This window comes from Lepidochelys olivacea, assembly GCF_965140295.1.
Source record: "Lepidochelys olivacea isolate rLepOli2 genome assembly, chromosome: 12".
Taxonomy (NCBI): domain Eukaryota; kingdom Metazoa; phylum Chordata; order Testudines; family Cheloniidae; genus Lepidochelys; species Lepidochelys olivacea.
In genome coordinates this window covers 16,089,579-16,105,495 of record NC_140422.1, presented here as the reverse complement: position 1 = coordinate 16,105,495, position 15,917 = coordinate 16,089,579, and the positions used below count along the sequence as shown (strand labels likewise).

At 38.5% G+C, this 15,917-nt stretch overlaps 1 protein-coding gene across 2 annotated transcripts in view; it reads left to right on the top strand.

Annotated features, from left to right (window-relative positions):
* Positions 1 to 15,917, top strand: part of TENT4B (terminal nucleotidyltransferase 4B) — a 51,820-nt gene that overhangs the window by 21,650 nt on the left and 14,253 nt on the right. For both annotated transcript variants that reach the window (XM_084644548.1, XM_084644547.1), the window contains exons 2-5: positions 3,263 to 3,386; positions 6,637 to 6,683; positions 10,575 to 10,695; positions 11,737 to 11,844. In XM_084644548.1, the coding sequence (XP_084500674.1) occupies positions 3,263 to 3,386; positions 6,637 to 6,683; positions 10,575 to 10,695; positions 11,737 to 11,844 (400 nt within the window). The remainder of the gene's footprint in view (positions 1 to 3,262; positions 3,387 to 6,636; positions 6,684 to 10,574; positions 10,696 to 11,736; positions 11,845 to 15,917) is intronic.

The window sequence follows — 15,917 nt, the reverse complement described above, 5'->3', positions numbered from 1 at the left end:
TTCACCTGCACATCTACCAATGTGATATATGCCATTATGTGCCAGCAATGCCCCTCTGCCATGTATGTTGGCCAGACTGGACAGTCTCTACATAAAAGAATAAATGGACACAAATCAGATGTCAGGAATTATAACATTCAAAAACCAGTCGGAGAACACTTCAATCTCTCTGGTCCCTCAATTACAGACCTAAAAATGGCAATTCTTCAATTTAAAAAAAACTTCAAAAACAGACTCCAATGAGAGACTGCTGAATTGGAATTAATTTGCAAACTGGACACCATTACATTAGGTTTGAATAAAGACTGGGAGTGGATGTGTCATTACACAAAGTAAAACTATTTCCCCATGTTTATTCCTCCCACCCCCCGCCGATTGTTCCTCACACATTCTTGTCAACTGCTGGAAATGGCCCACCTTGATTATCACTACAAAAAGCTTTTTTTTTTTCTCTCCTGCTGGTGATAGCTCACCTTACCTGATCACTCTCGTTACAGTGTGTATAGTAACACCCATTGTTTCATGTTCTCTATGTATATAAAATCTCCCCACTGTATTTTCCACTGCATGCATCTGATGAAGTGAGCTGTAGCTGACGAAAGCTTATGCTCAAATAAATTGGTTAGTCTCTAAGGTGCCTCAAGTACTCCTTTTCTTTTTGCGAATATAGACTAACACAGCTGCTACTCTGAAACCTGTCGGGAGTCCAGAGCACTTCTGACTTATGGTTGTATCCTTGTGTTACTTAATTTTCTGTCTCTTGGCTTTTTAGCTTGCACCATTAGCAGTTAGCAAAATCAGACATGCTAACGTTTTAGAGGAAAATGGGATGTGGGTATTTTTTTCATAATTTGGTTGGATAAATGACAATGTCAAACAAATACAACTACTTATAGAAGGTCCCTGATCAGGGTCAGGTGATGCATCAAACAGTTGTTGTATATAGATCAGTTGATATTTTGCATATTATTCTGTTTAATATATAGGTGTTCTTACAGAATTGTTGCTACTTGAGTTAATAGGAATGTAATGTCCATTAAGAACTATAGGAGACAAATCTGTAACAAAGTAATCTTATTTTAAAGCATGAGAACCGAACTTTGTCACTCAGTTTACTGTTTACTAATCAAGTAACTGCATTAATAGACTGCTTTTTCCCATAACCTCTGGAAACATTCAATTTATCATTTTTTTTCCCCCCTTTTTTAAATTACAAACAGGAAGAGTTAAGTTATCGCGCTTTTTTTTAAAATTCTGGCAGACTGACTGTTTAACTAGCATCCTCTTCCTTTGTCACTGCAGGCTGTACTTAACAGTAAATCTGTACATTAATCTCTGTACTCCTGGCCATTAGCTCGGAATCTCAGTAGTAAGTGGTAATGTGACCCAATGACTGAAAAATCAGATGTTACCTAAAAAGCTCTGTTGGCCATGGAGTATTCAGACTAGAGTTCCCCAGTGTGTGCATCTCACAGAAACTTAATTATCATGATAGGGTTATAGTGCTAGAAGAACTTGTAAAATATTACCAACAGACTGAATTGCATCAGGATTTCTAAGAGGAAATATTAGTGGTAGACTAGGAGACCTTTTGAAAAACCAAATGATTAGGTAAGCAAATACCTCTAAGTAGCAGATCACAAACAGTAAATTGAAGGGTGTGTGTTTTGGTCTCATGTTGAAGATTTTTGAGTGAAGAATGCAAGTGGGGAGAGGAGGAAGGAGTAAGACAGTAGGAAGACAAGTTTTATAGTAACAACCAAGTGAACACTGAAAGAGCAGATTTGCTGTTAGAAACACTCTGTAGCACTACCTGAGGAATAGAATGTCATGCATAAGCATGACCTAGTCATGCTAGTGTAAGAGACTAAGAAATTAAACTAATTATACAAAGAACATAGATAAATACTAAGTCAAAAATAAAGAAAATATTTGATCCTCTAATCTCTTGTCAGTTTTAGTAATCTACGATGTTACTTGTAACAGAAGAATATTAAAATGTTTCAGGCGGATGAAATTTGAGTTGCGCATCTCTTTAGTCATAATACTTACTGTTCTGTCCCTTTCGGATGTCCTTCATCTATTTCATGACACCTGTGGTATGGCTTCCATTGTGTGTGGGGAGACAGGGGCAGTGGGGGAGGCGAGGAAGACTTTTCACCTCCCATCTGAGGACCTCAATTTTGTAAATCATTCCTCTTGGCAGTCCATCAGAGCTTCCAGGAAAGATGCATTTGTTTTTACAAATAACTTTTTTTTTTTTTAATTTCTCTTTGAAACATCTAGCTGCTATTATAATGGTCACTGTAGGAAACAAGTGAAATAAACTCATCAATCCTATGTCAGGGATTTATTTAATCTTTCAGGAATTCAGTGACTGTTTAAATTTGGTGGTGTTGACAGAGGAAACATGGTGAAAAATGGGCTTTAGTTTTCTGGTTAGTCAGGAGGATGTTGCTACGTGCTAGTGCAAATGGATACACAAATTTCCTGGACTTGTGTAATGAGACTTGTGTTTAAACAGCTATACGAAGCATAATTTATTAAAACCCCACCCAAAATGTGGGGGGGGACTTATTTTAAAATAATGCAGCTGATCAGCTGACTGCCAACTTCATTCTATCCTGTGTTCTGTTGATGTGTGTACACAACTCCTTTTTAACGGTAATAGGAGAATACAGTGCTTAGTGTGAACATTTCTGCTTAGCAGTGGGCAAACAGGTACGTATAACTGAGATGACTCTAACTACAGACAACTGTTTGTTAGTTCACATTTGTTTAAATGTCTCAGTTGATTTTGTGTGGATTAACAAATCGCTTGTGCTGACACAGGCGATGACTCAGTGGTGACAAGGGACTAACCGAAAAGGTTAGCTAAAAGGCTTTTGTTTAAATATTTGGATACTGTGCGTACTCTGAACTCCTTATTAGACTTTCTTGAAGATTTAAAGCTTTATATATCACGCTGATGTTAACATATTTAGTGGTGCTATTTCTTTCACTTTTAGTGTGAACAAAAACAGCTTTGATTAATTTCCATATTCTTTGGAAACATGATATAAGCATATCCTATATTTTGTAGATTAATGTGTTTGAAATTAAACTTCCATAAATCTGAATTTACTTTTGTTGAAGGCAGACAATAGTTTGTTTAAAATTAATGTTTAGTGTCCTTGAAATATTTCTAAACCATTTGAGATAATAGCAGCCTTTTTAATTTTCTCCCTTTTTTAGTTAACTTTTATCTTTTTTCTTTCTTCAGTCTTCATGAAGAAATCATTGATTTCTTCAAGTACATGTCTCCCAGACCGGAAGAAGAAAGAATGCGAATGGAAGTGGTGAACAGAATAGAAAACGTTATTAAGGAGCTCTGGCCAAATGCAGATGTGAGTAGGACTTGGCATGCTCTAACAAAAAGCTTTGGCTCTGGGTCTTTGTAAACAGCTTTTTTTTATTTGTTACACTATCACTTTTCCCCTGATTACAAAAATAACTTTATGCTCAAATTGTGATATAAAAGATATTCACTATTTCTATGGCACCATACCTGAGCTTAGCACTTTAGATATATATATGAACAAAGGCCCTGGTCAGGGAAGCTAAATTAGACATACTAGCAACAAAGGAAGGGTATGAAATCTAACCAGAATTATATTTGGGTGTGTGTTACTATGCATCTCATTAGTTCTTGCCTCCCACTCTTAAGTAACGTTTAAAAAAAAAAAAGTTAAGGGACGAGTGTAGAAGAACATGGCTGATGGGGGAGGCCTACCCGATTGCATTGAGGTGGCTTGTCCTGCTGGAAAAGAGAAGCTTATGTTCATACAGGTATAAGAGATAGTGTAGGAAGGAACATGTGACTTAGATCAGGGTTTCTCAGGACAGTTTTTTTTGGTGGCCTCAGAGTGTGTCCACCAACTCTTGCTCGTGGCCGCTCACACTTTTTCCTAAAATACTTGTTAGCTTTAGGAAAAACAAATAAATATGCACATATACATGTTCAAAATCATTGTAATTTATTTATTGCTAGCTTGTAAGTCTGTGGTTAAAAGTGATATTAACAAACATATAAATATCACTTTTCATAGCTTATTTACTCAGACCCAACAAACCTGGGGACAGATTAAGCCCTGGATTCAGGGGTAGGGGGAGACAACAGGAGCCAGGCGTGATTGGGTTGGGGGAGACAGTTGGGAGCCAGAGCCTGATGCTCCGTAGCCAGAGCCCAAAGCCCTGTGGCCGGAGGATGGAGCCCGAAACTGCATGGCCACAGCCTGGGGCCTGCCACTGTGCAGCCAGAGCCAAAAGCTGGAGCGCGAAGCCCCATGGCCAGAGCCTGCCACGCCACCATCCCAGGGGTGAAGCCCAAAGCCTGAGTCCCACTGCCCCGGGAAGGTGAGTAACTCACCAGCTGCCTGCTTCTCCAGCGTTGTGCCCCAGCTGTCTCCAGAAGGGGAAGGGCCCAATCCCTACTTGTAGCCCTAGCAGCCAACACCAAGGCAGTGCATCCAGGAGCAACAGTGGTGTAGATGATAGTGTAATGCTGTAGCTCATGACTAAAATTATTATTGTTGTTGTTCTCATCTTGTAAAATCTTTGCGTGTGCTTTCAGATTTAAACTGTTGACTCTGTTATTTAATTTTAAATAAAGCATTACTACAATAAATTAACTCCATAGAATGTAATTTAGAAATCCAATATCGTTTCACTTGCCCCAAGGATATTAGTTGGTAGGTGTTTTACTGGGGGAAGCTTGAGTGGTGCCTGGTCTCTGTCCATGGCTCTAGCCAGTGCTATTCACATTAACTTCACATGTAAGTTTGTTTGTTTGGTTTGTTTTTAAAACCCTATAAGTCTCAGATGTGACAAATCTAGATACAGTGTAACTTGAATTTGAAATTAACTAAGATTAACTGTTCTTGTATACTTTGACACCAAAACATATAACCAGTAAGGTATAAACACTATGAACAAGCATGTGCTGAAACCATTTATGAGCACAAACAATAAAATAAAATGTGTTCCCATGAATGAAACTTTAAAACAAGACATGGCACATACATTGTATGCTTCCCCACAGCAATAAAGAAAGGGATAAAAAGTTGATTGGGTAAAACTATGTATCTTAAATTGTAACTTTATTTATAGACTTCAGCAATTGTCATTTGCTCTCTTATTTGAGGGGCATGTGCTTAGAAGGAAACATTCCTAATAAGTGAGATTTGTTCTTGGCATCAACTGGGTTCCACCATGAGAGAGGCTTTAATTATACTGAAACTGAACAACATTTAGTGATTTTAAGTGAAGGCATTTAAAATAAAATAATTTGACAAAGTGAACATTTAAATCTTGCTAGTATTGTATAAACAAAAGTTGTCATACAATGAAATTCAGAGGAAAGCTTGTCACATTATCCTTAACTGTACTTGGATATTACACAGTCCTCTGCGTTGGTCAGAGAACAGTTGACGTTGCATACCTTGTACGATTATGACAATACCATAGTTGGACACAAGATGGGAAGTAGTAAGCTTAAGTCTATTTAAATTGGCAAACATAAGATTCACTGTTTTAAATGTTGGGGTGGGAGGGGAGAAGAATATAAACTGGCTTGCAAAGGGTTCCTATTTTGCATTAATTGTGGGTGTTGTCAGGATTTGTTTTTGTTAGAATAAATACCTCTGGATACATTGCATGGTAAAGGTTCTCTCAGAAACATTAGCATTGTGTTAATGCAGTGGTTTTCAAACTTTTGTGCTGGTGACCCCTTTCACATAGCAAGCTTCTGAGTGTGACATCCCCCTCTCCCCCCAAATTAAAAACACTTTTTTATATATTTAACACCATTATAAATGCTGGAGGCAAAGCAGGGTTTGGGGTGGAGGCTGACAGCTTGCGACCCCCCTTTGGGGTGGAGGCTGACAGCTTGCGACCCCCCCCCCCATGTAATAACCTCGCGACCCACTGAGGGGTCCCAACCCCCAGTTTGAGAACCCCTATGTTAATGTCTGCAAAATCCAAGACCGAAGGAAGAAGTCAGTAAGGCTTGGTCTATGCTAGCAACTTATGTAAAACTGTTGCTCAGGGGTATGGAAAATCCTGTCATACCAGCAATGGTGTTATACCAACCTAACTCCCAGTGTAGTGATGCTTTTCTCTAGTATTATTATTTTTAAAAATAGTTTCTTACACACTTAAGTATTTTAAAATGAGAGATTTGTAATGGAAAAGCTGATGGAGCGAGAACTCTGTCTCAAGCAGCACTTTAATTAGAAATAATATTTATTCTGATACTCTCTTCTATCGTGAATATTTTAGGCCTATTGCTGCATTGCTCTATTTCTAATCTTCTTTTAAAGTTAAAGATGTAAATACTTGACTTTGCCAAACTCCTCTGTTTTATGGTCATGTTAAATATTTCAAAAAGAAAAGGAGGACTTGTGGCACCTTAGAGACTAACAAATTTATTTGAGCATAAGCTTTCGTGAGCTACAGCTCACTTCATCGGATGCATTCAGTAATACCTAAAACTACCAGTGGAGGGTAGCAGTAGTCAAACTTTTACTAGTCACTCGATTAGATAATTTGTTCAGAAATGTAAAAGGTGCATTCTAATGCCCTATTTCTCTGTTACAGGTGCAGATATTTGGAAGTTTTAAAACTGGTTTATATCTACCTACTAGGTTAGTACCTTTCCAGTAACTTCTTATACATTGTTCAGGCATGTTTTGAAATCTCTTCCTCTGCTGTTTACCTTTATCCCCCATTGTTATATGCTGCATTTGTTCCACCCCAGGAACATTATTCTATGCTGAGATAGAATAATGTTCCTGGGGTGGGATATGTACTTGTCATCCTACTGTTTTCCTAACTACTGACTTATATCATGTATTTTGTATCAATATATATATTCAAAGCTGACTTGTATACAGGCATTTTTATAGAGTACCTGTTTCAGTGACGTTTAAGATACTGTCTTTTTTAAAAGACTGCCTCATACTTTAAAATGTCTGACCATCCCTGAAAACTGCTCAAGCCTAAAGGAAAATATTATACTTTTATTCAGCCCTCCCAATCAAATACATTGTAAAAATATAAAGAATGGTGGATTGATTATATGAAATAGGACACATCCACCTGTTTAGATCCTGCTTGCAATAATATAAAATGTGACCCCTTTGATCGTATTATCAAGAATAGATTTAGTTTTGTAATTCAGCCTAATTACAGGATTAAATCAAAGTAAAATTTTAGATTTCTCCCACTTCACTGTGATTTTTCCAGCATGTGATACCTTTTAAACCTGACATTTGAGGTCAAGTATTAAGGTATTGATCATATTAAAAGAGAAGCTGAATCCAATTTCTAGAAGAAGAAATTAAGCCTATTACCTAGTCAGTTTGGTTGACGTAAATGATTGTAGATGTCTTTGCCCATAAAGATAGGGGAATACAGCCTTTTTTAAGAATCCAGGCTTTTTTTTTTTTTTAAAAGATGTATACAATGAGCCTAACAAAAGAGGAGGCTATTTTTTAGCTAACCAGTTAAACCAAAAGAACTCTTAAAGCTATCAGCATCTACACTAACCAGATGCTGAAGATGAAGTGTGTCTATTTAGTCCCACTCAAGCTTCTATCACTGAGAAATCTAAAGTAGCTAACAGCGGACTTAGTTAAATCCATTACTAATTTCCATCTACAGAAAGTTCATCAGAAGATCGCATTAAGATCTTGTATTAGGAATATAAAATAATTTTGCCAATTAAAAATGTAAAATATAAGTAAGCTTCAAGCCCTAATGGTTACAGGATAAAGTCCTATCAGCAATTCAAAGGCTGTAGTTTATACTTTAAAGACCTTTAAAAACATTTTTTTCCAGGGAACATTTCAGAATGAGTAATTAGTTGATTCCCAAACCTTGCTACAATATTCTTCTCTGTTCACAATTCTTGTTTCTCATCTCCTGTTAGGAGGAAAATGCTTAATAAAATTAGGAACTAAATTAAAGCAACTTCTTCATATAATTAATTGGCTTTGGCTTATGAAGCAACAAGAAAGAAATCAAACTGAGTTGTTAAATTTCTGACAAGTAGGCCTCTCAGAAGCACAGGTCCCCCAAGAAAACATGTTGCCTGCTTAAATTTGGCTTTGTTCTTTCTTCAGACTATTTGGATTAATCAAAAATAGATTAGGTGCTGATAATGCAAGAAAAATATGCATCGTTATTCACTTGTCTAATAGACTTAATCCCCTTGCTGTTCCAGTCTTGATGCTTGGCATTTGTTCTGAGCCCTTCAGTGGTTCAGATTTTGATTACAATTTGTAAAGTTAGTTCTTATTCACTACCAAAACTCCATTGTAAGAATTTAATTGAAATCTTTCTCAACACTTGATGCAGTGGTCAGAGGCACTTCTGTCTTGCTTGCCTTTCTTCCCTGTTTATTGTTGTTGCTCTGGAGCTTGCCTACTTTGCTATTCAGAAGAATTCCAATGCTTGGAGTATTTGATTTAATAAAACAGAATTTAGGCTAGCATGGTATACTTTGCCTCTTCAGTCTACTTTATTAGTCTCTAACAAGCACACCATTTTCTTTTGTTTCTTTAATTTTTTTATTCATGTTTAGTTACACAGTTAGTCTAGATCTGAGGTTTTTCTGATAAACACCCTTTGCTGGCCTTTTTTGATTCTATTGTTCTAAAATAGAATCCCTTGAATATCCAGTTACTTCAGTGCTGAGGATTAATTAGATAATTATTGTTCATCTGATGGGGGTCAAGTAGTGTTGTCCTGCAGGTAATATGTATTCTCAGAGCGTTAATATATATTCTCAGGGTGTTAATATATTGCTCTCTCTGGCCTGGTGCACACTACAAACATTTGCTGCTTCCAATCTGTATGAGCAATGAGTTTAGCACTCATTTAGCTGCAAGCGTAGATCAGAACAAAATAAGTATTTTTTTTCTGAGACGGTTTTAACCATAGTTTTCTGAAAGGTGCTGAATGGTGCTTGTTCCTGGTCAGTTAAACAGTATATAGTTGGACTGGTGTTAAACCTGTCTGTTGCTAACACTGATTGATTGTGTGCAAATTCTAAAGTTCCTAATGTGGTTTCTGTAAATGTACAAAATTCTAAAATCTGCATGAAAATAACTTCTGAAATAATGTAGATTTTCCCAGTATTTCTCTCTCCCTCTTGCCATAGTTTATTTGGCAAGCCAATTTATTGGTGAATAATCTGTCTAGGCCTAAATCCCTCCCTCTTTACCCAAATCAGGCTGGTCTAGTGATTGGAAAGCAGACCTTTAAACTACAAACCAAAAAAGAAGTTTGGAAAAATATAAAGCTCAGCTTATTCAAAGCCTCCAAAAAAGTTTTCACTGTTTTTAAATTGTAATGACTCTCTTGGACCCTAATAAAATTACACTGTCATCTAGACATCTTTAAAATTTCGATTAGATGCTCATCAAGGCTGTGATTACCGTTGGATGCTATCCTTACTGATTTCTGAAATCTGTTCGTCTGAGGACACTGCTAGTTCATTCACATAAAGAAATAATTGTTTTTCTTTGAAACTTGTAGTGTAATACTGGATAGTTAACAATTAGTGCTATCAGTTTGATCCACTCCTTTTCATGCACACATCAGAGAAAAATAATCCCATGCAAACCTCATCTACAGCCCAAACTGGGCTCCTGTGGATCTCCTCTCTCTCCTGCAGCTAAAGATGCTCTGACTGTTTAATTCTAATCAGGACTAGCTATCTTCATATTCAAAGGAAAACTACTGAGACTTAGTTAAAACACCTTAAATAATTAAATACTTACTTAACCTTTTTCAAAACTCTGCTTCAGTATTTATTTAGTGAATAGGTATGTAATCTCTCTTGGTGAAGGGTCCCATCTTTGACGGGGTGGGGAGGAAGCCAGTTTGATGCAGATGAGGCTGGAAAGCAGTTAAAATCCAGAGGTTTCAAAGTTCTATATACTTAGAAATTACACTTATTAACGTAGTCATTACATCAACTGTTTTCATACATTAACAGCTCATAGTTCTTCTGAACACTATTTCCATTGTTTCTTAATGGAAAGGTAGATTCATTTGTCCCACTTCACATTATCAAATTGTCAAGATGGTAGCTTGCTGTCTGATTTTATTATATTTACAGTGTGGTAACTGTGTTGGTCCCAGGCTATGAGAGACACAAGGGTGGGTGAGGTAATATCTTTTATTGGACCAACTTCTCTTGGTGAAAGAGTTCCATCTGAAACCTGAGGTCACCTGAAGAATAGCTCTGTGAAACTCAAAAGCTTGTTTCTTTCACCAACAGAAGTTGGTCCAGTAAAAGATATTACCACCTTGTCTCCCTTAATATATTTTAGACATGTAAAAAATAATTACTCTGATGTTGTATTTTAATTCTTATTTTCCTCCTGCTTAAGAGAATTTAGTGAGCTGTTTTACTTATTTTACTTTCTATTGGTGTTTTCCCAATCATACACTTTTAAACACCTCCCAAACCTAGCATCAGTAGGTATTTTAACTTACTATTTTTATGTTCTCTCTTGTAATTTCAGTGATATTGACTTAGTTGTGTTTGGAAAATGGGAGACTTTGCCTCTGTGGACCCTGGAAGAGGCTCTTAGAAAGCACAATGTAGCAGATGAAGATTCAGTAAAGGTTCTAGACAAAGCAACTGTAAGTCTTTTGCCAATTTAATATCTTCAAGTATACTTCTACTTTGTAAAATAGTATCATTTTACTCAGATTTTGCTTTGTGATGTTTAGAATCAAATCTGCTTATTTAGTGACAGTTTTATTACTCATAATGTGTCTTGTAATTTGTTTAATTTATGGACAGATTTGCTGTGATATTTGTGGGTTTGTCTAAACTACACTGGAAACCTGTGGACCCAACCGTGTGGAGTTGATGTTTGAGCCTGGTCTTAAGCTTCCATGCTGCATTGTAAACCTGGGCTTACAGTTACTAGACTTGGGTCTCATAGCCATACTAATGCATCCATACTTCATTATACAGACCTTCTGACTCGGTCTGTGACTTGAGCTGCATCCACGCTGCAAAACGACAGAGCTTGGACCCCAAACCACCACAAAACTTGGGCTCTGACCCATCCCCTTAGCAGGGTCCTAGAACCTGGCTTCTGAGTGCTTGCTGGCCCAAGACAGACTGATTTCTATGTGGATGTAAAGGGGGCTTGGGCTCAAACCTGAGTGGGAGCCCAGAATTAGTGTGCAGTGTAAACCTACGCTATGTGTCTCTTTCCTCTTCTCATTAAGAATGTTTGCATGAAATCGGGGATCTTTAATTGTTGTGCACTTGTCTCCCTCTGGTGTTTGCTCTTCACAAGAAATTGTACTGTTTTGACTTCACAACTGTTCACTTTACAGCATTTTAAAATGTTTCAGAACAATGTTATGCATAACAGATTTTTAAATTGAAAATAGTTTCAGTATGAGGTAAAAATCATTCGCAATTCAATTAAATGTATAAGAAGGGTTGAGATCTTAAATTCACAGTGCTCCTGCAATCTTTCTCTCCTCTTTCTCTCTCCCTTCCTTCCTTCCTTCTACAAATCTATAAAACAGTTCAAATTTGCTAGTGTAGGTATTTGCACATCATCTTTTAGTAAAGAAGCTAAATATATCTTGGAAATTTAGTAGATTACTTTTCCCTTTCAGATAGTTAAATATTAACTTTATCTCTTTCTCTTTTGTCAGGTACCTATTATTAAACTGACAGATTCCTTCACTGAAGTAAAAGTCGATATCAGCTTTAATGTACAGAATGGGGTTAAAGCAGCCCAACTCATCAGAGATTTTATCAAGGTTTGATAATGCTTTATACTAACACTATGGAGTTGTACATTGATAATTCACTTTATAATAAGAATGGGGTAAAGTAAAATGCAGAATCAAATATTCAAACACTCTACTTCTTTATCCTTTGTCATTCTGGAACCAAAATATTGCCACTCTTAAGGCTCAAAAAAAGTGAAGAACATGTTGCTGTCTAAACAATCTGGAATTAAATATTCATGGAAAATATACAGAGAAATTCTAACTATATGTTTGCAAGAGAAGGTGCATTAGCATCAATATTAAATGTTGTGTCTCATTGAGAGTTCAGTTTCTTTATTGCTCATACAGCAGATAACCAGGCTCTATTAATCAAAGATAGATCAGCATAATATAGAGAAGCTTATACATTACCAATTGCAGAAGTTACATCTTCACTCTGTTCCAAATTATGAGCTTAACTGTGCTCATATTTGTTTCCCCTTGTTTACAACACATTGGACACACCTTTTCTTTTTCTAGGTTTGTACATATTTCAGATATTAGTAGACTGTAGAGTACAAGTAGCCTTAGACCATTGAGACATTTGCAGTAACTGTACCTAGCACAACGTTCATACTTGACAATTTTAACAGAGCACAAATCTTGCTTCTGACTGATTCTGCATGTACAAAGAAAAAAGTTTACAACAATTTCACTGGTAGTGAATTTCCACAGTAAAGCTTAGCATGAGTACAAGACATTCTGGTAATACAGTTCATAATTATGTAGCTTAACCTAAAGAAAACGTATTCTGGCTAACTGTCTTTACTACTTCAGTTATTCTAGTTATTCCTGCCTGCAATGATTAATACCAGAGGTTGGTGCAGAAAGCCAAAATAATTGTCAGGCTTGTATAGTAGTAGTAAATATGGCATTCATTATTTAATTGAAAAATGACATTTTAAGTCATGAAAATGATGAGAACAAATCTATTGCAGTTATTTTTGTTTTTTGACTTAGTCTACGGAGTCTAACTGTCTCTTTAATAGGTTTGTGTATTAAAACCTTGTGCAAAATCTTTGAACTTATTTCCTTTCCCCTTTCTCTTATTCAGACCTTTAGACATACATGGTAAGCCTCTTTTGGTAAAGCCAAAAAAATATATGCTAGCTTGCCCTGTCTGTTCTATGTAGATACACAGAAAGATACACTTCAGTCTCATTGAGTGTTGGCTCTTCCTTCTCTAATGTTAACTGCTTTATTATATTTTCTTTCTTTAATCAAAACTTGTTAACCATGGTCAACAGGTGAAGTGGATACTTTTACAGAGACTGACCTTAAGTATTTGTATGCAGTGTTGTAGCCATGCTGGTCCCAGGATATTAGCGAGACATGGTGGGTGAGGTAATATCTTTTATTGGACCTGCTTCTGTTGGTGAGAAAGACAAGCTTTCAAGCTTATTCCTGTGTAAGCTTGAAAGCTTATCTCACTCGCTAACAGAAGTTGGTCCAATAATAGATATTACCTCACCCACCTAGTCTTTTAAGTATTTGAATAGTTATAACCTCAGAGCAAAATTTGTAGACCTTTCAACTCAGTAAAACTTTTCGCATGAGTAAGGCAAGCAGGATTTAACCCTTTATACTATCAATTTTTAGCATTGTTCTGCTGCAGTAACATCAGGTTGCGAGCCAAATTTTCAGACCTATGGGGTTTCAATAGCTGATGAGAATGTTAACCTTACCTTTCGCTTGCTAAGGCTCCTATTTTACAAATGCTTATGCATGCGCTTAACTCTGAAGCATGTGAATAGCCCCACTGGCTTCCACGAGGCACTTCTTACTCAGAGAACTGAGAGTCAGAATGTGGTTCTGCTGCTCATAAACATCATTTGACCTGTTCTCTAGGAAGTCAGGGTGACACCTCCAGTACCTGGGTCTCCACAGCTACCAGAAGAACTCCTGCCTTGTCTCTAGGTACCAAACAATCAGTATAGGCCTTGAAGAGTCAGTCAGTTTCTCCTGCTGACCATGGCAGAAAGGGGCATCGTTCTAAGGCCACACCACAGATCACCTTCCCTGGTACTGTCAAAGAGGAGACCAAAGAGTTGTCATACACCTCTACTCCGATATAACACAATCCTTGGGAGCCAAAAACTCTTACCGCGTTATATGTGAAACCGCTTTATATCAAACTTGCTTTGGCCCCCCTGCTCCTTGTCCCTGACCGCCTCCTCCAGACATCACCCCCAGGACCCCAACCCCTGTCCACACCCCCGCCCCCAACAGGTCACTAGCAGCGGCGGGAAGCGGAGCAACATGGCCCCAGCCCCCCTCCACTCCGCCAGCTCCCAGCTGCGGCGCTCCACTTCCCTCCACTGGTGAGTGCGGGGAGGTTGGGGAAAGGACACCCTTTGCACTCACCGGCGGCGGGAAGCGGAGCGCTGTGGCTGTCAGAGTGGAGCGGGCTGGGGCTGGGCTGCTCCGCTTCTGCCGGTGAGGGGCGGGGGGAGGGGAATCTCTTCCCTCAAACCCCCTCCCCTGAGCGACATGGCTGGGGCTGAAGCGAGGGAAGCAGAGCGGGCTTCTCCCAGCCCCCCACTAATCACCCAGGCCACTCTGGGCCTGCAGGGGCCCCAGAAGTGCCCCCCCCCCACAGCTCCTGCCTCCCAGATCCTGGGGTGCGGGGGAGGCCTGCTTTACCGCGTTGTATGTGTTATATCTGGTCGCATTATATCGGCATAGAGGTGTACTTGTCACTCTACCACTGCTCTTCCTTCAAAGCCTGATCCACACTGCAGATCAGCTTTACTGCCTGATGCATGCTCTTTTGCACACGACTCATCAGCGTCAATCTTCACAGTATCGCTTTCCTCTGTGCGTGCAGTCTCGTTACAGTGTACATTTATAATGTCTAGAGACTTAGCTATTAGGGCCTAACTATAATTTTCTTTTCTCAACCTGACTCAGATAACATCTATAAGGCCTATATCTGGGCTGTAAGTTGAAGATTATGGAACATCAGCCTCTTTTGGTACAGATAACCGTATCTCATGAAAGATCATCCCAGGCTTTTCAAAATCCTTCTCTTCAGAGTTTAGCCCTTCTATTCATCTGCTTCCTCTTCATCGGGATATTTCAGGAGCCCTTTTCCCAGGGTTATGATTCTCTTCCCTGGATCAGTTCACGAGTGGGAGCCAGAGGAGGAGATTTCAGGACACTCTTCTACCCACTGTAAGAGACATGAGTCAAGAGGGGTTCAACTTCCTGAATCTCTCCACCTTGGCTTCACATGCTATACTACTGTGGTGTGCAGATCTGGCCTTATTGGCTACCATAGAATTATCAAACTCCATTTTTGGGACTCCGATCACCAAGACCCCTTTCACCTAGAAATAAACTGCCTCATTTTGCTGGGCCTTCTAGAACAACACAAGTACTTCAACGGGGTCAACTTCACAAGCTGGAGCAAGACATTCAGAGTAGTGGTGATCATCAAGAGGAATAGGCAAACCCTTCTGTACCTGTGGTGATTTCTTCATCCTTACTGGATAAAGCAGTTGATCCCTTTGTCCCATCCACTGTTGATGATTTTAAGGCCTACTGAAGTGAGTGGCAGACATCTTAGAGATCCCTTCAGAAGTTGTCCAAGAAAAGTCACAAACTGTTTGGTATCTTCCACTCTGTGGCTCCAGGCAGACTAGTGATGCCCATGAATGAGGGCATCCTTGAAATGGCCAAGGATCTGTGGCAGGCCTCAGCCACTTCTAAAAGACAGATGGTCTTTATCAAGTCCCTTCAAAGGGATTCAAGTATTTTTACACCCATCCTATTCCAGAATCTCTGGTAATAGCTGCAGAAAAACAAAATGTGGCTGTCCTAAGTTATTCAAGTGATGAAGAGCCAAGAAACTGGATCTGGTTGGAAGAAAGATCTACTCTTCTTCGAGCTTCCAAGTAACAAAGCAAATTACTATGCATTGTTAGCAAAGTGTGGTTACTTCAATTGGGACAAATCTTCCAGTTCATGGACAGACTTCCACAGGATTCAGTATACGTGGACTTTAATTCATCTTCTGAGGGTCAACTGATTGCCAAGTCTGTATTACAGACAGCACTAGA